At 64.5% G+C, this 22141-nt stretch overlaps 1 protein-coding gene across 1 annotated transcript in view; it reads left to right on the plus strand.

The window, feature by feature from the left end:
- LOC117654383 (sodium- and chloride-dependent GABA transporter ine-like) overlaps positions 1–22141 on the plus strand; it is a 26857-nt gene continuing 4716 nt past the window's right edge. Inside the window, exons 1-7 of the mRNA XM_034400984.1 lie at positions 1–829; positions 880–1205; positions 17046–17233; positions 19848–19986; positions 20362–20559; positions 21035–21364; positions 21811–22078. Of these exons, the coding sequence (XP_034256875.1) occupies positions 194–829; positions 880–1205; positions 17046–17233; positions 19848–19986; positions 20362–20559; positions 21035–21364; positions 21811–22078 (2085 nt within the window). The 5' untranslated portion in view covers positions 1–193. The remainder of the gene's footprint in view (positions 830–879; positions 1206–17045; positions 17234–19847; positions 19987–20361; positions 20560–21034; positions 21365–21810; positions 22079–22141) is intronic.

The following is a 22141-nucleotide window of genomic DNA, read 5'->3' on the forward strand; positions in this document are numbered from 1 at the left end:
TGTCGTGTCGGCTGGTCTCGTCAAGTCGCGTCAAACCTCGTCTCGTCTCAGTCTCTCAGTGTCCCGCGAAGCCCATCGCGCATCGCGCCGCGGAGTGGAGCGGCCCGAAGCACGGCGGTCGACGGTCGTGTGGGAGGGCCTCCAGGCCGAGGGCCTCCAGGCCTCGCGCGGGCCCGGCCCGGGTCGTGCGGCCATGGACGGCAGCGCCGTGCCTAGCTCCACGGCGACGGTGACGCCGGCGCCGCCGTCGTCGCAAACGGTGCGCAGCCTGCCCGCGTCGCCGCGCGTCAAGGCCAAGAACGAGAAGAACAGCAACCTGCAGCAGAACATCCAGGCCAGCCTCCAGGCGGGGCTGGGCCTCCTGTTCAAGTCGAGCGGCCAGCTCGACGAGGTCGCCAAGGGCAAGGACCACGAGGACGTCAAGAGGAAGCTGCTGCTGCCCGGCCCCACCGGCACCACGTCGGCGGGCAAGAAGATCGTGATCGTGCCGGCGGCCTCCGCGGCCGTGCCACCCGTTGCCGCTGACTCGGTCGTCAGCTCGAAAAAGGCCGCCGTCGAGCCGCCGTCGCCCGCGCTCAGCATACGGAGGCCCGTGGCGGCGGCGGGTCCAGGTTCGAGTCCCGCGCCGGTCGCGGCCTCGCAGCATGACAGCCCGCGGAAGCAGCGGCCCGCCACCGCGCCGACGCCGACGCCGCACGGCGGGCCGCACAGCCCCTTGGCGTTGAGCCGGTGCCCAAGCAATGACGGCGTGCGGACGCCGCCCAGGACGCCGGCCAATGGCCTCGCCAACGGCCCCGTCAACGGCGCGGCCAACGGCGCCGCGACCCCGGCCCTGCAGCCCGCGTTGTCACCGGCGTCGCGCAGGCCGGCGTCGCGCAGGCCGGCGGCCAAGGCGCGCTCAAGGCGCACGTGGACGCCTTCACGCCGGGCTCCGGCCACCGGTTCCGCTCCATGCGCTGCCTCCGGGACGACGGGGCCGTGCCGCCGTCGTCGTGCGCCTCGTGGGCGTCCATGCACCTGCCCGCACTGCCGCCGCACGACGTGCACCTCCCCGGCCACGACCGCCACCTGCTGTCCGACGCCGCCTCCGTGCGCTCCCTGGCGTCCATCGGCATGGGCTCCACGGACGGCCGCAAGCTCACCATCCGCCGCGTGCCCACGTCCCCCACCGAGCTGCTCAACTACTCCATGAACGGCGCCAGGATGTGAGTAATGCCAAGACGGTCACGGCCCGCCGGGGCACGCCAGGGCACGCCACGGCCACCGCGCCGATTTGAGGGCATGGACGCGACACGGCCAGGCGCAGCGCAGCGCTGCGGCCAGGTGGGTCAGGTCACAAATGCGCGCGCGAACACTCACACACGCACACGCACACAAATACACACACTCAAACACACTCCCGCGCGCGGATGCACAGCCGCTGCAGCGCCAGCGCGTCGCGAATCGCGGGCCGACCCGACAGCTGTTTGAGCCGGTTTGACGCACGGCTTATCGCTTTTTGCTCTTCCTCTCCTCCCGTTTCCACTCCTTTCCGAAAAAGACAAGAGCCCCCTCCGCCGCCCCGCCTCCCCGCGGGTCGGATCACGGCATCGTGCCGCTCCTTGCCGCTCCCCGCCCAGCCTTCTCCCTGGCCTAGAGCGTGGCCGCGTGGCCCGTCTCCGGCGAGGCCGTGCCGGTCCTCTTGGAGGTCCGTTCGCATCGCCGTCGTCCACGCCGCGCCGCACAGTGGGCGGGCCAGAAGACCGGAGGGGGCGGCCAAAATTCCGTACGTGTTTTGAGCTCTAGAGTCGCTGAATGGGACTCGAACCGAACGTGTGACCCCACCAATGGATTGCTCTCCGAACGAGGAATCCATTGGTGGGGTCACGCGTTCGGTATGGGTCCAGCCGGCGCCGCGGTCTTCCGGCAAATCCACTGTGCGCCGGCCTCTGCGGCCGCTAATGCCGTCGTCCTCGTGCCTCCGCCCCGCTCCGCCCTGACGTCGACGTCGCACTGTCGCACCCACACCAGGATGTCGAGGGAGTCGCGCCGCGCCGCGAGCACGGCGTATCGCACGTCAGATCAAAATCCTCCGCCACACTGGCAGAAATACGCGTCACACTGCACGCGATACACTTGGCGACGCGGGCGCAGGGCGGCATGTCTCGGGCGCCCGGTTTGCATTTCGGCCCGCTCGTCCGATGTGGCGCCGAAGTGCCTCCGTAAGCACAACAAGCAGCGCACCTAGCAGCCCGTTTGCCGTTCGGCGCGCAGGTGACACCCACGCGTCGCTCTGTCTCTGTCGCACTCACGGGGCGTGTCGTACGGGCGCGAGAGAGACAGAGCGACGAGGGCGCATTTTGGAATCAGCCTACAGAGAGCGCGGGCCACACAGGCCGAGCTGGGCCGCCGCGCGTTGCATATGGCCAAAAGAATAATTACACCTTTTGTCGCCTCGCTGGCCTGTTTGGCCTTCGGGCCTGCCGTACGTGTGCATGCCACCGTGCCACGCGCTGCCACGCCAGCAGACTCATTCCGAGAGTCGGTTTCGTCGCTCTGTCCCTCTCGCACCCATGCGGGACGCCCCGCGAGTGCAAGAGAGACAGCGAGGAACACGACTCTCGGAATCAGTCTGCAGTCGGCGCCGCGCTGTGCTGCAGACTGATTCTGGACGCCGATTTCGTCGCTCTGTCTCTCTCGCACTCGTGGGGCGTCCCGTATAGGAGCGAGAGAGGCAGAGTCGCTGTGCTGCTCGCGGACCACGCGGTACCTGCCGCCTGCTGCCCGCCAGATGCCGAATCCATATGCACGGCCACGCACGCCCTCGCGTATCACGCGCTGCTCCACGGAGTCAATCGGCAGACGAGCTGTCCACACAGACAGACAGACAGACAGACAGACAGACAGACAGACAGACAGACAGACAGACAGACAGACAGACAGACAGACGGACAGACAGACAGGCAGGCAGACAGGCATGCAGGCAGGCAGGCAGACAGACAGACAGACAGGCAGACTGACAGACAGGCAGACAGGCAGACAGACAGACACACAGACAGACAGACGGACGGACAGACAGACAGACAGACAGACAGATGACAGAAAGACAGGCGGGCGGGCGGGCAGGCAGACGGGTGGACGCACGAACAGACTCGGTTACCGTAGCGGCCCCTGTTATACGCTCCAAGCCGGAGCGCCTGCGGAAGTCGAGGTAGGCCGCACCGCAAAGCAGCCCTGTGCCGCGGCGCGGCCTACCCTGGGGATTGCAGGCGCTTTGAGCGGCAGCGGATGGGCGGGCTCCCGACTCTCGCTTCTGAACCATGGAAGTTGGGAGAGTTTACGGACTCCTGGAGATGTCCATGCCCGTGTCATTCATGGACGGCACCACCATGGCTGCACAAGGGAGGCTGCACCATGGAGGCTAGGCTGCGCCATGGAGGGTGCAGCGTGGAGGCTGCACCATGGAGGCAGCGGCATGGACGCACAGGACGTTCAAGGAGCGCCTCGGTGATGTCCACCGGGCATTCCAACAGGGCGGGCGGCAAGACGGACGGACGGACGGGCACGCGGTCGATCTGGAAGACAGGCAGAGCCAGAGAGGCAGAGTCACTTCGCACACACACGCCCGCACACACGCGCAACACTCACACAGAGACTCAGACACGCAACACACAGACACACATTCGCGCACACACACACGCACAGCATTCCCGGTCCGCGGATTCAGGCGCGTCGTCGTCCGTCCGTCCGTCCGCGCGCTGAACTCCAATGAACCTCCGGTCCGGTCCGCTACGACGGCGCGTTCATCAGCGCCGCCAAGCGCCAAGCAGTCAAGCAGTGCCCCGGGCTGCGGGCGGATTCCGAACAGGGGCTTCGTCGCTCTGTCTCTCTCGCACTCACGGGACGGCCCGGCGGCCCGCCGGAGTGCGAGAGAGACAGAGCGACGAAGCACTGTACGACGGCGGCACGGCTCAGCTGGACACGACCCGGCGCGCACCTTGCCCTGCCTTGCCCTGCCCTGCCTTGCCCTGCCTTGCCCTGCCCTGAACTGCCCTGCCCTGCCCTGCCCTGCCCTGCCCTGCCCTGCCCTGCCCTGCCCTGCCCGCCCTGCCCTGCCCTGCCCTGCCCTGCCCTGCCCTGCCCTGCCCGCCCTGCCCTGCCCTGCCCTGCCCTGCCCTGCCCTGCCCTGCCCTGCCCTGCCCTGCCCTGCCCTGCCCTGCCCTGCCCTGCCCGCCCTGCCCTGCCCTGCCCTGCCCTGCCCTGCCCTGACTGCCCTGCCCTGCCCTGCCTGCCCTGCCCTGCCCTGCCTGCCCCGCCCTGCCCTGCCTGCCCTGACTGCCCTGCCCTGCCCTGCCCTGCCCTGCCCTGCCCTGCCCTGCCCTGCCTGCCCTGCCCTGCCCTGACTGCCCTGCCGCCTGCCTGCCCTGCCCTGCCTGCCCTGCCCTGCCTGCCCTGCCTGCCCTGCTCCTGCCCTGACTGCCCTGCCCCGCCCTGCCCGCCTGCCCTGCCCTGCCCTGCCCTGCCCGCATTCTGAAGTAACGGCCTGTGCGAGCGACGCGCGAGGCACGCCGTGCGGCCCATCAGGATCAGCCCCGCCTCCGATAGCGCTGCTCCGATCTGCCGTGGCAGCAATTCGGAAGACTGTCTCTCGCGCTCCTGGGGCTCTCCGGCAGGGTGCGAGAGAGACAGATCGAGAAACCGATCTTCTGAATCGCTCGACTGGCTGACTCTCCTCCGCGCTAGCCGGCCGGCTTCGCTTCGGAATATCGCACGCGAGCGCGGCGCGGCGCGACGCTCGATCGGCAGCCAGATAGACCGACGGCCAAACAACACCATGCGATACGCTTGTTGCTCGTTGCTTCACGGCGGCGCGCGGCGCACCGGGCAGCGCGGCCGGGCCGTGGCGACTCTGTGGATCACTCAGGACTGCTCGGGGCTTCTCGCGGGACTCGTGCAGGCGAGCCCTCAGTCTTGTCCGAGATCCGAGCTCTCGGCAACCTTGCCGACGTCAAGCCCGGCCGTCCCTGACATTGGGACGCTGGCGCCCTAGCGGCCCCGCGGGGGCGCGGCAGGGCGCGGCACGGCAGGGCACGGCACGGCACGGAGCGGAGTCTGCCGCTCGCTAGGCCTACCTTGATAATAGCGTGCCAACCTTAGCATCATCAGTTATCTTTAGTTGATCCCCGCACAGTGGGCTAAAACGCCCTTTTAGGCGCTCAAAACCTACATTTCAGCCATTTTCGATCGTATATGTCCCAAATTTGGTACAGACCCTCTTTTGGTCTTACTTCAAAAAATTTTGAACAAGCGGCGGCAAGTGTGACCTTATCTCAGCCGTGGTTCCCGAAAATTGATTTAATATCGTATTTTATGTGTATTTTTCTGAGTCTGCGGGAGCAGTCTCTCTTTCCACTAGATCAATGCAAAACATATTGTTGTTTTTAAATGTAAATTTCAGACGAAACAATTGAAAACTGCTGAAAGGAGTCAAAAAGGAGTCGAAAACATCACTTAAATTAAACCATGAGACAAGGGGTAATGGACTCGCAACGAAGCTGGCCGGAATCTCTGCCTTGCGAATTGTAGTCCACTATTTCTCCGACTAAATGTGCGATTTTTTAGATGGCTCGGGCATTTTCAGAAAGAAGATACCTTAAAGTATGCCCAAAATTCAAAAGAGTTTCGATTTTTCCACCAGGGCTTGAACAAGAACAGTTTCACCGTTGCGCTTCTCAAATGCGCAGGGCGACGGCCATGGTGCCAGCGGCGACGCAGGGGGGACGCATCTTCAACTTGCGATAAACGCTTCCGGATGCCGCAAAAGTGATGGGACAAGTTGTGCACTTGATATATGTCGAAGACAACTATGTCCGGTCACTTTGCGGCATCGAAGCTTCTATCGCAAGTGAAGATGCGTCCCCCTGCGTCGCCCTGGCACCATGGCCGTCGCCCTGCGCATTTGAGAAGCGCAACGGTAACCTGTTCCTGTTTGGGCCCTGTGGGAAAGAAACTTTTTTGAATTTGGGCATACTTCAAGTGTCTTCTTTCCAAATGCCCGAGCCATCTCAAAATCGCACATTTAGTCGGAGAAATAGTGAACTACAATTCGGAAGCAGAGATTCCGGCCAGCTCCGTTGCGAGTCCATTACCCCTTGTCTCATGATTAAACTGTAAAAAATCATGGCTACAGATTTTATAACAACTGTCAAACTCCAATTTCCTAAAATCAATTTTTAAATGATATATCATTTAACTCTTCATGGAACAATAACATGGCAGGCTCATTAGCCTGGTCATCAAAGGGGTCAACTAAAAGTGAAAGAACTGTGGCACACAGTTTTTAAGATTGGCTTAGGTTTTTTTTCTGAAAGAGCTGATCACAGATCAATGAAACAACATGGAAGTCAGAAGATCAGCATTCCCATCAATTCTGTTGCACTTCCGGGTGGCCTTTTCTTGAGTGTTAGTTCAAGAGAAGGGGCAGGGGGGCTGACGGTTGGGGTGGAGACACGGTTGCCTGGATTCTTTCTTCGTTGGGACGAATTTTCTATCAAAAAGGGGAAAATTGCCAATTTTTTAATGTTTCACAGCCGCGTATTACTGTTTGCGCAAATATGCGCAGTTTTCTCTGTTGATCCTTTCAATTGACACTTAGGTTGATAATTTCCCCGCGCTGAACCTGCCCTTTCCTGTGCCCCTTTCCTTCTCTGTGCCTCTCAACTTTTGCTTGCCCTTAAGAAACATTCTGAAGTAACGGCCTGTGCGAGCGACGCGCGAGGCACGCCGCGCGCCCATCAGGATCAGCCCCGCCTCCGATAGCGCTGCTCCGATCTGCCGTGGCGAGCGGTTCGGAAGACTGTCTCTCGCGCTCCTGGGGCTCTCCGGCAGGGTGCGAGAGAGACAGAGCGAGAAACCGATCTCTGAATCGCTCGCTGGCTGACTCTCCTCCGCGCTCCGGCCGGCTTCGCTTCGGAATATCGCACGCGAGCGCGGCGCGCGCGAGCTCGATCGGCAGCCAGATAGACCGACGGCCAAACAACACATGCGATACGCTTGTTGCTGTTGCTTCACGGCGGCGCGCGGCGCACCGGGCAGCGCGCGGCCGTGGCGACTCTGTGGATCACTCACTGCTCGGGGCTTCTCGCGGGACTCGTGCAGTCGAGCCCTCAGTTGTCCGAGATCCGAGCTCTCGGCAACCTTGCCGACGTCAAGCCCGGCCGTCCCTGACATTGGACGCTGACGCTCCTAGGGCCGCGGGGGCGCGGTTAAACGGCAGTGGCACGGCACGGCACGGCACGGCACGGAGCGGAGTCTGCCGCTCGCTAGGCCTGCCTTGATAATAGCGTGCCAACCTTAGCATCATCTGTTATCTTTAGTTGATCCCCGCCGCGGCGCGCCGCCCTGCCATGTGCAAATGCAGCGCCCTCTTCTCCGCATTCTCCTCCGCCGCCCTGCCGCTGTCTCTCTCGCACCCGAACGGGACGCGCCGTGAGTGCGAGAGAGACAGAGTGGCCGCTGCACCGCGCCGTCGTGCCTTCCTTCCGCCGTCGTGCTCGTGACTGACAATAATGTGCGGCGCGTGTGAGCGGCATGCTCCTGCAGACTGAGAGTCGATTTCGTCGCGCTGTCTCTCTCGCTCTCGCGGGTGGGTGGTGTGGGTGCGAGAGAGACAGAGCGACGGGAGCGACGCTCGGAATCAGTGTGCAGGAGCGTGCCGCGGTGCATGGCGCCAGCGCGAGCGGAGCGCGGCGAGGCGAGGCGAGGCGCCGGGAAGCCGATCGGCTGCGCTTGACGGCGTGACGGCTTGACCCGGCCGGCCGGGGCGTCGTCGCCGCCATCGCCGCCGTCGCCACCGCGCGAACCGTGGAACCCGAGCCGCGATGGCCGCGGACGGCCGTGACACTCCGGGCCACGCCGCAACGCCGCGTCAACGCACCACGACACTAAGTCCTTTCGTCTTTTCTACACTCACTCTAGAAACTCAAGAGAGTGCATGGCATGCTGCACCTAGGAGTCAACCACAAAGCACGCTTCACCCAAGAGAGTGCTTGCAAGCATGCTCTTCCTTGGAGTGTGCTTGCCATGCATGCTTCAGGTAAGAGTGTGCTTGCAAGTACTTTTCTTGGGTGAAGCGTGCTTTGTGGTAGAATCCTAGGTGCGGCATGCCGTGCACTCTCTTGAGTTTCTAGAGCATGCTTTAGTTTGTGCCCCCACTTTTAGGCTGTGTAGAGGAGGAGGAAACCACTCCAGATCCGGCACTTCCACTGTTGAAGACCGCGCTACAGCTCGATTTCCGAACAGTGGGCGCCCCTGGGTCACCCTGTCTCCCCATGAGGGCGAGGGGGGTAAATTGGGAATTGACGTGAAGACTCTTTCATTCTCAGTGATCATGCAGAGGAAAAGAAGCGATGGGGAAAACACAACCAAACCGGCCGCCGGGCCGGGGGCCACGGTGACCGAACGGTGACCCGCTCCGAGTCTCTCCGAGTGTTTCTGGGAATGGAGCGCCAATGAGTGAATCACGGGGCATTTATTCGTCATCGCGCGCAAATAAAAACCAATGCATAACACCCACCTGCCTGCGTGTAGTGGTGGTGTGTGATACGGGCGTGTCTGTGTGAGTGGGCGGGCGAGTGAGTGACAGTGACTCACCTGCGTCTTACCTGCCCCTTATCATACCTTGTTTCGAGGAAGGGCAATTAAGGGACCCTATCTCGACAGGGGACGTCACACGAGAAAGGGGGGGGGGGGTATGGTGAACACGCCGTGAACACGCCGCGGTGAACGCGGCTCGGCGCAGCGCGTTGCAGAGCTTGACCTTTGCGGGTGGTCCTGTGTGGTCCACTGTGTGGTCCCGGCCCGGCCGTCTGCTGCAGACTGATTCCCAGAGTCTTTTCGGTCGCTGCGTCTCCCTCGCACTCAGGGGGCTTCCCCCGTAGGTGCGAGAGAGACGGAGCGACGACAACGTCTCTCGGAATCAGTCTGCAGGTTGCTTTGCTTTCCCCGCCCGCTCCAGCGCTCCGTGCACGGCCGGCACGTGATGGCCGGCAACCGCCGGCAACGCCAGGGCGGCCCAGGCCCGGGGCCCGGCCCACAGTGGGCCAGAAGACCGGTGGAGGCGGACAAAACTCCTGACGCGTTTTGAGCTCCAGAGTCGCTAAACAGCACCCAGCCGAACGTGTGACCCCACCAATGGATTGCTCTCCGAACGAGCAATCCATCGGTGGGGTCACACGTTCTATTAGAGGCCTGTTTAGCGACTCTGGAGCTCAAAACGCGTCCAGAGTTTTGTCCACCTCCACCGGTCTTCTGGCCCACTGTGGGCCGGCCCGGCCCGCCGCCCGCCCAGAACCCTGACCTATGCAACTCGGCCGTGGTTTCGCCGTGGCGAGTCGGTCGTCGCGGCGCACAGCGCAGCACACTGAGAGTCGCTTTCGTCCCTCTGTCTCTCTCGCACTCCAGGGGCGTCCCGTTTAGGTGCGACGAAAACGACTCTCGGAATCGGTGTGCAGAAGGAGGGGGGTCTCCGTGGCGATGCGGGCGGCTCGAACACTCGAAGCGAGCGGCGAAGCACTCCCCTTCATTGTGTTAACATGGTGGCTGGTTGCCGTTGACTTTGTTGCGATTTCCGTACTGATTTCCCAGTGAACCAGCGTGGTTAGGTTTAGGTTAGGTTAGGTTTCCCAGTGAACCTGCGCCCTTAGTGGCGATGGAAGGCCGTCCGGCTGCGTCGCGCTGGAAGTCGCTTTGCCTGGCCGGGCTGCGGCCCTGGTGTCTCCGCTGTCACTCCAGTCGCCCCTCTCGCAAAACGGAACAACGAATGCATATGAATGCCACTGTAATATACGCCCCGCTCGGCCCTGCTCGGCCCCACACTCCACGCGCCAGGGACCAGCGAGCCCCACTGCCCCAGTGAGTGCCCCCCCTTCCCCTCCAGGCGTTTTAAATGGTGATGAGGGGAGAGAGGTGTGTTTGGCCAGTGATATAGAGCCGCTGGTAATGACGGCGGCGTGGCGTGGCGTGGTGTCGGAGTGTGTTTGCAATCCGCCAAATGGCTGCAGCGGCTGCAGCGCTGGTTGCGGCAGTCGCGGCCGGCGGGGCGGGGCGTGGCGGAGCACGGCGGGGCGCGTGCAGGGCGTGGCAGGGCGTGGCAGGGCGTGGCGTTGCCTGGCGTGGCGCGGCGTGGCGTGGCGCGGCGGAGCGGGGAGGTGGGTCAATCAGCTCCTTCCTGCCGCCAAAGCAGAGCGGCGGCAGCGGCCCGGCAGCGGTCTCTCGGTGTCCGAGGGGCGGGAGGGGCCGTGGGGGCTCGGCCACGTGGTCGCAAAGTGGCGGTGGCGGCGGCAGGCATGGGCATTCGCCAGGTGCCCCCCTCCCCCACTCCGCCTTTCCCCGCTCAATCCCGTCGCCACGCGTTCCACCAGAGTTAGCCGCGGCGCAGATTCAATGCCACCATTCCTTGTTTCCCCCCAATTTTTTTTTAAAACTCTTTCGCAATGCGCTATGCTTACTGCCAAGGCGAAGTCACTCGAGGACTTACCCCGCATGATCCTCTTCTTCGTTCTTCGTATCCTGATGAGCGGAAGTACGTTGGCGTTATCACCTGCACACACACACACACACACACACACACACACACTCGCACTCACTCACACACACACACACACACACACGCCGCCAGTGCAACGCACGTGCAGCGTGCGTGAATCACAATCCCGTGTACTTGTGCGAGGGAGAAGTGGAAACGCCCTGGAAAGCCCCACCTCACCGTATGATGCTTCCGGAGAGTCGTTTCGTGGTTCTGTCTCTGTCGCACTCACACGGCGCAAAGGGTTGCGTGAGAGACAAGATAGACAAAACGGTTCTTCAGAGTAAACACCTCGCCAGCCACCTCGCTCTGAAAATGTGTTGTCACTGTAGTGCCAATTTCATCGCTTTGAAATGATGAAAATTTTATCAGAAATTGCATTGAATGCATGGGCGTGACAGTGCGTAACAATGTCATCGACTGGATTGATGACACACTTGTAGGGAAAACTGGCCTTGAAGTCATCAGTATGTGGCCCCCCAAATTTTCCCAGTGCAATGGCTTTTATTCCGAGCAATGCTGCGACGTCGCTCTGTCTCTCTCGCACCCCCGCGGAACGCTCCATGTTCGTTGACAACGTTCGGAATCAGCCTGTCGCAGGGCCACTCGGCGCTCCTAAGAGCTCCAAGAATGAAGGGATTTTGCAGGAAGCGCTCTTTTGGACAGTTTGGCTTCGTTAAAAAGCAGTGCCGTAAACTACCCTCGTGGTCTGCGGCCTGCCTGCCGCCGGCTCGGCCCTGGCCTGGCACCACTCTGGCACGTCGTCGCGGTGGTCGTGGTGGAGAGCGTGACTTTCATAACCCGGCCCTCGTTGGCCTGTTGGCCGGCCCGGCCGTGTTGGTGTGCTTTGTGTTCGTCGGCCTAACTCGGCCCGCGCCGTCGCGCAGTGGGCCAGAAGGCCGGTGGAGGCGGCCAAAATCCCGGACGCGTTTTGAACTCCAGTCCAGAGTCGCTAAACGGAACTCGAACCGAACGTGTGACCACACCAACGGATTGCTCTCCGAACGGGGAATCCATTGGTGGGGTCACGCGCTCGGTTCGGGTCCTGTTTAGCGACTCTGGAGCTCAAAACGCGACCCAACGAATGGGTCGAGCCGACGAACGGGTCGAGAGCCGAGGAATGGATCGAGGCGCCGAGGTACAAAAGCGCTTTCCGCAGATTAGCGCCCCGCGGCTCTCGAGACGAATGGGGGGATTTGGCGGCCGATTTCCGTCTCGAGATAACGCGCCGAGCAACGCGCCGACGACGAGGAGTAAACGCGTTCGGCCAAAGGCCTCGCCAAAGGCGCGGGCCGACGGCGCCTCACAGTCTCCGTCGTTGTCGCCGCACCTGCGAGAAACGCCCTCGCCTTCCACACCACCCGCGCCACACCACCAAGCAGCGGCCAATTTCCCATCCGGCTCCATTCTCCACTCCGCTAGTGTATACACGACGGCGACGGCCGTCGTCTCGTCCAGGAGCACCCCCGCGTTCGATCCTCGAACCGGATATACCGCCAGCGGGGCCAGGACCGGTTCGAACCGGCTGGTACACCGCGGGTAGTCGCGATGCCCGCCGCGGTCCTCGCCGCGCCTCGACGCGGTCCTCGCCGCGCCTCGACGCGGTCCGTGGGGACAGGAGGGCGACTCATTCTGATTCCGGCCGGCGCGGCGGCGGCACTAGATGCAGATGCCCTCGGCGTGGACGGCGCGGGGCCTCGCGCTGCCGGAATGCCAACGCGGTGCTGGCGGCCCTGCTCCACCGCGGCCAGCCCAGGCCGGCCGGCCGGCTGCTTGTTTTCGGCGAGTTTGCGCACTTTGGTGCTTTCGGGCGGCATCGGGCGGCCCGCTTGGTGGGGGTGCGAGTGGCCGCCAGGTGCCAACGAGCTCTAAATGCGCGGCTTAGCGATCGCGGCGAGGCGAGGCACGGCGGCCGCACTACCTGTGACGCCCTGGCGCCGCCGGCCCGCCGCCCGCAGACTCATTCCGAGAGTCGTCTTCGTCGCTCTGTCTTTCTCGCACTCGAGGGGCATGCTGAGTGGGTGGGAGAGACACGGGGCGACGAAAGCGACTCTCGGAATCGGTCAGCTGGTCCTGAGGGCGCTAAAGTACCGGGGCAGCGCGCATCTCGCGTACCCAGCGCCAGTGGTCCAAGACCCTCGCCGCGGTCGCGACGCCGCCAGCGCCGCGCGCCCCGCCCCGCCCGCCCCGCGTGGCCATGGACAGCGACACCGACCCGCTCACGACCGCGGAGGTGTACTTCTCGGACTGCGTCGGCAGCGCCGAGAAGCTGAACCAGGCCGCGGCGGACAACCCGAACCGCTACGGCGCCATCCGCAAGGTGTACCCCGCCCGCGACTACAGCTCCTCCGCCGCCTCCGCCGCCTCCACCCGCGACACTGGCGGCAGCTCGGACAGCAGCGACGAGTCGGACAGCCGGTAGGGCAGTGTGGGTGCAAGGAGAGCGGGCAGTAGGCTGACTCCGAGAGACCTCTCCGTCGCTCTGTCTCTCTCGCACCTATACGGGATGCCCTACGAGTGCGAGAGAGACAGAGCGACGAAAAGGGCTCTCGGAATAGGTCTGCAGGAACACCCCAGCCGGTACCCGGCCGGCGGCCGCAGTTGCGCTCCAACTGACGGAGGGGTGTTCGGCCCCTCTCTTTGGTACCCACACTGACGCGGCTGCCTGACCTTGGCCCTGGCCTCCAGCGAGAGCGCGGCGGCGCGGCGTCGCCGGGATGGCATGTGGCGCGCGGACAGCTTCGCCGACGCGGACGGCTACGTGGAGTCCGTGCGGCGGTGCTCCTCCGCCAGCTCCACCTCCACGACGACCAGCAGCTGCGGCTACTTCGAGGACAGCCTGCAGCTGGAGCCGCCGGGCTTCACGCTGTACGCGGGGTGGCGGCGCCCGTCGCAGGGCGTGCAGGGCGTGCTGCAGCCGCCGCCGGGCTTCGGCCCCGGGCGCACGGTGCGCCGCATGAGCGAGGCCGTGGCCGGCGCCGTGGCCAACACGCGCAAGGCGTCCGTCGGCCTCGTCGAGCTCGGCGGCATGGCGTCGCGCAAGGCCTCCATCGCCTTCCACGACGTCGTCGACTTCGCCGCGGCCGCGGCCGCCCTCTCGCGCAAGGCGTCGGCGCACGTCATCGAGGTCCTGGAGCTGGAGCTGCAGGAGCTGCCCGGCATGCGGTGCCTGCAGAACCAGGGCCAGGGCCCCGGCCAGGGCGTCGCCTTCCAGCGGTTCTCTTACGCCGGTTCGTCGCTGCGGCGTCCGTGAGTAATGCGTCGCCCTTCCGGGGGTGGGGGTGGGTCCGGGTGGAAAGCCGCCTGGAAAGGAGGCACGAAGTCGCACTTTATGCCTTTGAAGGGAGCAACTTAGCGATATCACATCCACCCCCTCCTCCCTACACACGTCTCCGGATCCATCCTTGGCGCCCTTCCCGCCACCTCGATGTCCTCGACGTGCCCGACGTCCCGGTCGTTCTCGACTTCCCCGACGACGTCCCCGACGTCCTCGACTTCCTCGGGGTCCTCGACGTCCCCGTCGTCCTCGGCGTCCTCGGCGTCCTCGACGTCCTCGACGTCCCCGACGTCCCCGTCGTCCTCGACGTCCCCGTCGTCCTCGACGTCCCCGACGTCCCCCGTCCCCGAGGTCCCGGGGCCCGACCCGTGGCGCCTAGGAAGGCCCCGGGCTGTCCTCGGCGTCCTCGACGTCCCCGACGTCCCCGACGTCCCCCGTCCCCGAGGTCCCGGGGCCCGACCCGTGGCGCCTAGGAAGGCCCCGGGCTGTCCTCGGCGTCCTCGACGTCCCCGAGGTCCCCGACGTCCCCGACCTCCCCGAGGTCCCGGTGCCCGACCCGTGGCGCCTAGGAAGGCCCCGGGCTGTACTCGGCCTATTTCGGGCGGCGGGCGGGGCGTGCTCGGCATGCACGCCGGCCTGGACGGAAGGACGGACGGACGGACAAACTGCAAAGTCACAGCAATTAGGTAAACTGGACCGCTCTGCCTGGGATGCAGCATGCAGCCGCTGGTTGCCGCGCAAGTGGAAATGCCGCAATGCCGCGGACCGCCGCGGACGGCGACAACAAAGACCGCAGTCCGCCACGTGCTGTTCGCAGTGCAGCAGACTGATCCCGAGAATCGTTTTCGTCGCTCTGTCTCTCTCGTACCTACACGGCACGCCCCATGAGTGCGAAAGACACAGAGCGAAGAAAACCACTCTCATAATCAGTCTGCTGCTCCCGAAGCACCTGCACTGCAACCCCTCCCCCCATTTTCCATCTTCTCCCTCACCATGCGCAGACCCCAGGATTTTCTTAGGAAGCGGTTAAAGGAGTGCTTTTGCCCACGTGCAGGGAGGGAAGTGGTGCTTGTTGCCTACCATCTCGGTGGCGATTTACCCTCATCCCCATTACCCTGGCCCCAGATCCGTGCCTGACAGTAACACATGGACCAGCGTTTCGTTGCCGACTCTGACCACGGCCGCGCGGAGCCCTGGGGGACCCCGGAGGACTTAGAGACATGATCGGCTCTCCGCGGTTTGCGCAATACCTCGTGTTGCGCGTTGCAGCACCGGCCGGACCGAAACCGACACAGAGCCTCGGTCGCTCTGTCTCCGTCGCACTCATGGGGCGTTCCAGCGGTGCGAGAGAGACAGCGCGACGGAGATGGGATCGCTCTGCTGGCGGCCATGCGGCGCGATGCGGCGCCTCCCCCGACCTTTGCCTCGTCCTTTGCATGGTCACGCATGGGCATCGCGTGCGTCGCGTGCGGCACTACAATTGGCCGCACGGCACGCGGCCAGCAGGCCGCCGCACAGTGGGCCAGAGAACCGGTGGGGCGCCCAAAACTAGAGACGCGTTTTGAGCTCCAGAGTCGCTAAGTGGGACTCGAACCGAACGTGTGACCCCACCAATAGATTCCTCGTTCGGAGAGCAATCCATTGATGGGGTCACACGTTCGGTTCGAGTCCTGTTTTTAGCGACTCTGGAGCTCAAAACGCGTCTGGAGTTTGGGCCGCCTCTACCGGTCTTCTGGCCCACTGTGCACCGTCGCTCTGTCTCTCTCGCGTTCATGGAGCGGTCCAGCATAGGTGCGAGAGAGACGGACAGGGCGACGACGAGAGCGACTCTCGGAGTCAGTCTGCAGTCGGCCGACGTCCGCGCACGCGGCCGGGAGGGCGCCACACGCGGCGGCCGGCCCGGCGCCCGGACCGCCCAGACCCAGCAGCCCGCCAGCCGGCCAGCCCGCCCCCGCGCGGCGCGGCGCAGCATCTGTCCGAGCCCAGCCAGCTGGGACGCGCTGCGCGAGGCTGTGCGCCGCGACGCCGGCATGGCGGCCCATCCCGGTGACAGTATTGGTCCCGACATGCACGCGCGCGTGGCGAGCGCCACAGAGCGCCATGGAGGCTCGCGAGCGTGGCGACCTTGGACTCCGGTTACCAAGGGCGCCGTCGGGCCGCGGCGCGCTCCGCTCGGGGACGCGCGCCGCGCCGCGCCATGTCCCATCCCATGCGCCGTCCCATGTCCTGCAGCAGACTCATTCCGAGAGCCGTCTTCGTCGCTCTGTCTCTCTCGCACCCATACGGGACGCCCCGCGAGTGCGAGAGAGACAGAGCGATGAAACCGACTCTCGGAATGAGTGGGCACTACAGGCTGAGGCGCAGGCCGGGCAGGTCGGCCGGCCCCGGCGTGGATCGCGTGGCGTGTGGCCGCGAGCGGCGCGGTGTCCAGGGCCGCGCTTATCAGCGGGCCGAGGCCCGGCCCTCCTGATGAGCATCCTGCATCCTGCTCGTGTAATTGACCGCATTGTCCGACAGACGCACTGCCGCAGCGCCGCGTCGCCACGCTCCGCGTGCAAGTCTCCGCGCGCCCAGTCGCCCCGTCTCGCTCGCACTCATGGGGCGCCCCGTGGGGGTGCGAGAGAGACAGAGCCTCAGCCTCGGTTTGGGAAATCACAGTTGACGGATCCGGAAAGACGGCGAGCTATGATTGCCTATTTACACAGACGGTCGGTCCATGAGTGACTTTCTGCGTCTTCGAGGCGGTGCGGTGCAGCGTGCAGGCCTTGCGGTGCGGCGGTGCCTTGGGGGCTGTTGCCCGTCGCCTTGGACGACGCTTTCACACCGCCGCTCCCCCTTGTATCTCTCTGCCCAAGTCTCCCGAAATTGACCTGTCATGTCGCTGTCTTTCTGTCTGTCTGTCTGTCTGTCTGTCTGTCTGTCTGTCTGTCTGTCTGTCTGTCTGTCTGTCTGTCTGTCTGTCTGTCTGTCTGTCTGTCTGTCTGTCTGTCTGTCTGTCTGCGTCTGTCTGTCTGTCTGTCTGTCTGTCTGTCTGCTCTGTCTCTGTCTTGTCTGTCTGTCTGTCGTCTGTCTGTCTGTCTGTCTGTCTCGCTTCTGTCTGTCTGCTCTCTGTCTCGTCTTGTCTGTCTGTCGTCTGCGTCCTGTCTGTCGCCGTGTCTGTCTACCGCAGCCTGTCCGTTCTGACCGTGTGTCCGTGTGTTGCAGCCACGCCGAGTACGACTCGTCCTCCAGGAGCTCGTCGTGCAGCTCGGTGTCGGAGGGCGCGGCGCACCGGCCGACGCGGCGCGGCCACTGGGCCAACCGCGCCCAGTTCATCCTGGCCTGCGTCGGGTACTGCGTGGGCCTCGGCACCGTCTGGCGCTTCCCGTACCTGTGCTACCGCAGCGGCGGCGGTGAGTACCGGCAGCGCACTCTCTCGCACTCGCGGTGCGTCCCGTGAGGCAGCGAGAGAGACAGCGTGGAAAAGCAGTGCTCGGAATCGGCCAGCAGGGGCGGAACAAGAGGCAGTTCCAGGGGTCAGAGTTGCCGACTTGACTTACAGGTGCAATGGAGTGTATTTGCCAACCCTTGGCGCCTTCCGTCCCCCTCTGGCTCCGTGCTTGAGCAGCGCAGTGTTTACCGTGTCTCTCGCACCCCTGTGGAACGCCCTGAGAGTGCGAGAGGACGACGGAATCGGTGCTCGGAATCGGCTTGAGAAGTGGAGCAGGCTCCGAGCCCCGGATCAGGCTTCTGTCTCTGCCTCCTTTTTGCTGCAGACTGCAGTCCTGCTGCGAGGCATGCAGGGCGTCCTTGAATCACGGGGGCAGCAGGGCGAAGCAGGGCCGAGGGAATGGATGTGACACCCAAGACGCTCGCGGCCTCAGCCTGGAGCGGGCGAAGCCGGGCGAAGCTGCTTACATTAGCCGGCCAGCAGACTGATTCCGCGAGACGTTTTCGTCGCTCTGTCTCTCTCCCACTCACGGGGCGTCCCGGGCAGGTGCGAGGGAGACAGAGCGACGAAAGCGACTCTCGGAATGGGTCTGCTGCGCCTGGCAGGCGAGTTGGAGGGGCCCCGGGCCTGCATGGTGACAGTCCGACGGTCCGACAGTCCGCGGATGGCCGCGCACACTCGTAAAGACGCAAAGACGCAGACCTGTTAAGATAAAGACCCGATCGCCTCGGAGCGGAGCGAAGCGAAGCCAAGCAAAGCGGAGCGGCAAGGGAGCGGCGCAACCCGTCCCCCAATGTCACACTGTGGCGGGGCGGGGCGGGGCGGGGCGGGGCGGGGCGGGGCGGGGCGGGCGGGGCGGCGGGCGGGGCGGTATGGCCCGCGGCGGTGCCGGCTGCCGGCCGAGGCGTGGCAGGCAAAGCACTGCGACAACGCGAAGCAAGGCGCGAGGGCGTCGCATCTCGACGACGGCGAGCTTCCCCGGACGCCCAGCCTGGTCCTCCGAACGGCCGCCTACCGCGTACTCCGCCAAGCAGCCGCCAAGGGTCTCGGTGTCCTGCCCGCCGCGTCATGCCATGGAGACGTTCGCCACTTGCAGCCTGCCCGAAGGCTCACTCCAAGCACTGCATTCGACGATGCCCCTTTCGCTGCCTCACGGTGCGCCCCATGGGTGCCAGGGAGACAGAGAATGAGCCTGCTGCAGCGCGGCGGGCCGGACCGCATTGATAAACGCGCAAGTGGAGCAAGGGCACACCGAGGTGAGGCGGCGGCCAAGGCGCGGAACGCCGCGGGCTCTCACTCTCCCTCTCTCACTCTCTCGAGCTAATCCTAATCGGTTCTCCTCAAGATAGCGGCAATAAAGCGGCGCGGCGGCGATCGGGAAGTCACGGCGGGCAAGGCGGCCGTCTGGCGGGCCGCCGCGGCGCGACGCCAGCAAGTGGATGATCACCGAGAGCTCAATGCACCCCGCAAACCCGTCGCACAAGGCGGCGGCGTCCTGGGCCGCCTGCAGGGTAGGCAGGCCGCAGCACACGCCTGCTCGACGGCACGGCCTACCTGGGCCGCCTGCAGGGTAGGCAGGCCGCAGCACACGCCTGCTCGACGGCACGGCCTACCTGGGCCAGGGTAGGCAGGCCGCAGCACACGCCTGCTCGACGGCACGGCCTACCTGGGCCAGGGTAGCAGGCCGCAGCACACGCCTGCTCGACGGCACGGCCTACCTGGGCCGCCTGCAGGGTAGGCAGGCCGCAGCACACGCCTGCTCGACGGCACGGCCTACCTGGGCCAGGGTAGGCAGGCCGCAGCACACGCCTGCTCGACGGCACGGCCTACCTGGGCCAGGGTAGGCAGGCCGCAGCACACGCCTGCTCGACGGCACGGCCTACCTGGGCCGCCTGCAGGGTAGGCAGGCCGCAGCACACGCCTGCTCGACGGCACGGCCTACCTGGGCCGGGTAGGCAGGCCGCAGCACACGCCTGCTCGACGGCACGGCCTACCTGGGCCGCGAGGGTAGGCAGGCCGCAGCACACGCCTGCTCGACGGCACGGCCTACCTGGGCCGCCTGCAGGGTAGGCAGGCCGCAGCACACGCCTGCTCGACGGCACGGCCTACCTGGGCCGCCTGCAGGGGCGTCGGGGAAAGTGTCCCGCCACTGCAAGCGGCATGCAGCCGACTGTACTTCTACGGCACGGCGTGGCGCGGCGCGGCGCGGCGCTCCTCGCAATCAGACATTCGCCCGCCTCCTCCTCGTGGACCGCGGCGTCGCTGCCGTCGTCGCGTCAGCTGGAGTGCATCGCCCTGCCGCCGGGACGCCCCCCACCCCCGCCACGCCGCCTTCCCTTCCGCGACGGCGATTAACTTTGAACCAAATTTGCGGGCCACAACACTGCAAAGGAGAGATCAAAATGTTTCGGAAACTTTCAGCTGAATTTGCGACTTCTTCGGATTCAATCGGCATGGTGGCAGATGATCGTTGAGGCAAGGTGCCACTTGCGTGCAGTGGGCAGGAATGGGGAGGGCGATTCGAACCGCATTCTTCTTGTGTGCTAGTCCGTGACATGCCGCCTTTGGCTTTGCAGGCGTGTTCCTCATCCCGTACTTCGTGACGCTGCTGCTGCTCGGCATCCCCATGCTGTACATGGAGATGTCCATGGGCCAGTTCACCCGCAGAGGGCCCATTGGCGCGCTCTCCATGCTGTGCCCGCTTTTCAAAGGTACGCCTCGAGGTGCGCCCCGCCAGCCCCGCCAGCGCCGCACAGTGGATTTGCAAGAAGACCGGTGGAGGCGGACCGGGGTTTTGGCCCGGCCAAAATTCAAAGATGGGCCCCGTTTTGGAGCCCCAAAGCGGTCGCTAATGGACTCAAACCGTCGTGTGGCCCCCACCCTGAATGTGCGTTGCTCTCCGAACGAGGAATCCAATGGTGGGGGTTACACGTTCATCATCCTTTTTAGCGCCCTCTAGCAGCTCAAAACGCGTCTACTGTTTGGCCTCCTCCGAGCGCCCTGAACTCGTGCCCCCCTCTCCCTGGGGCTTGGTTGGGTACGTATTCTTTATTGTTTATCCACAGGTCATATTCGAATGTCCGGGGGAAGATGCGGGCTGTCGAGCGTCATCATCTCCTTTATCATGAGCACCTTCTACAACGTGCTCATCGCCTACTCGCTGTACTACCTGTTCTCGGCCTTCCGGTCCGAGCTGCCCTGGAACTCGTGCGGCCACCGCTGGAACTCTCCGGTCTGCTGGTCGGGCCAGGGCGGCCAGCTGCACGGCGTCAACGACTCCCGCCCCGGGTAGATTGGCCCTCCAATGTCTTCTGGCCCCGTGCGTGGGGCCAGAGACTTTTCTTGCGCGTGAGCTCTCGCTACCAGGCTCAGTCGTGCCCGTGTGAAGCCCGTTGGCGACCACTCACCTGTGCTTCTAGAGCCCACTTTGGCCCGCGCCGCTAACTTCTTTGCGCTTTCATGGCCCGAGCGTGTGCTTCGGTGAATAGACCCCTGTGCCACCACTGGATTCCTCTTCCGGAGAGCAATCCATTGATGGGGTCACACGTTCGGTTCGAGTCCTGGTTAGCGACTCTGGAGCTCAAAACGCGGGTAGAATTTTGGCCACCTCCACCTGTCTTCTGGCCCACTGTGCGTGGCCGCGCCAGCTCAACTTTTCTTTGCGCGTCTTCTCGGCCGCGGCGTCGTCGTGTCCGCGTGAATAGAAGCCCCCGATTGGCTAATGGTGCCCAGAGTGACGGACAAAAGCCGATCCCGCAGACTGATTCCAAACCAAGTCGCTCCGTCTCTCTCGCACCGACACGGAGCGGCCCACGAGTGCGAGGGAGAGGGAGCGCGCAGTTTCGGAATCAGCGTGTCGGACAACACGCGGCGCGATGGCGTTGAGGGTCGCCTGGAGGTTTGGCCGCCGGCGAGGCCCTGGGCCTGGGCCTGGGCCCTGGGCCTGGACCCTGGCCTTCCAGACGCAAAGAGGGCCCTTAACAACCCCCTGCCCCCTCCCCCCTCCGCGCGCCTGTCCGCGCCATCCCGTCCTGGCCAATCAAAATCGGTGGTTCGCTCCGGAAATGCCCGGCCTTTGCGGGCTGGTCGGAAGGTTTCTTTCGAGCGAGGCGAGGGGCGTTCCTCGACCCACGTCTGCAGACTGCTTGGTCGCTCTGTCTCCATCGCACCGACAAAGTGAGCGAGAGTGCGAGAGAGACAGAGCGACGAGAGCGGCTCTGAGTCTGCTGGCTGTGCGGCGGCGCTGCACAGTGGATTTGCCAGAAGACCGGTGGATGCGGCCAAAGCTCCAGACGCGTGTTGAGCTCCGGGGTCGCTAAATGGGACTCGAACCGAACGTGTGACCCCACCAATGGATTCCTCGTGCTGAGAGCAATCCATTGGTGGGGGTCACACGTTCGGTTTGCGTCGTGTGTAGCGACTCTGGTGCTCAGAACGCGTCGAGAGTTTTGGCCGCCTCCGCCGGTCTTCTGGCCCACTGTGCGCTGTGCGGCGCTGTGCGGCGTGTGAGTCCCGGCCCGGCCGTCTTTGCTGTTCCAGGAACAAGGTGCTGCACATGTCCCAGGGGCTGGACCAGCCGCTGTCGCTGCGCTGGGAACTGGTGGCCTGCCTGCTCGTGGCCTGGGTGCTGGTCTACTTCGCCGTCTGGAAGTCGGTGCGCTCCTCGGGCCGCATGCTGTACCTCACGGCCACGCTGCCCTTCGTGCTGGTGCTCGTCTTCCTGGGCAGGGCGCTCACCCTGGACGGCGCCGACGAGGGCCTGCGCTACTTCTTCAAGCCCGTCTGGCACAAGCTCGGCGACGCCAAGGTAACAGCCCCGCCTTTCGCCTTTTTCAGGCGCGGACTTTGGAGGGGAAGGAGGGTGGCTGAG

This window comes from Thrips palmi, unplaced genomic scaffold (assembly GCF_012932325.1).
Source record: "Thrips palmi isolate BJ-2018 unplaced genomic scaffold, TpBJ-2018v1 HiC_scaffold_10, whole genome shotgun sequence".
Taxonomy (NCBI): domain Eukaryota; kingdom Metazoa; phylum Arthropoda; class Insecta; order Thysanoptera; family Thripidae; genus Thrips; species Thrips palmi.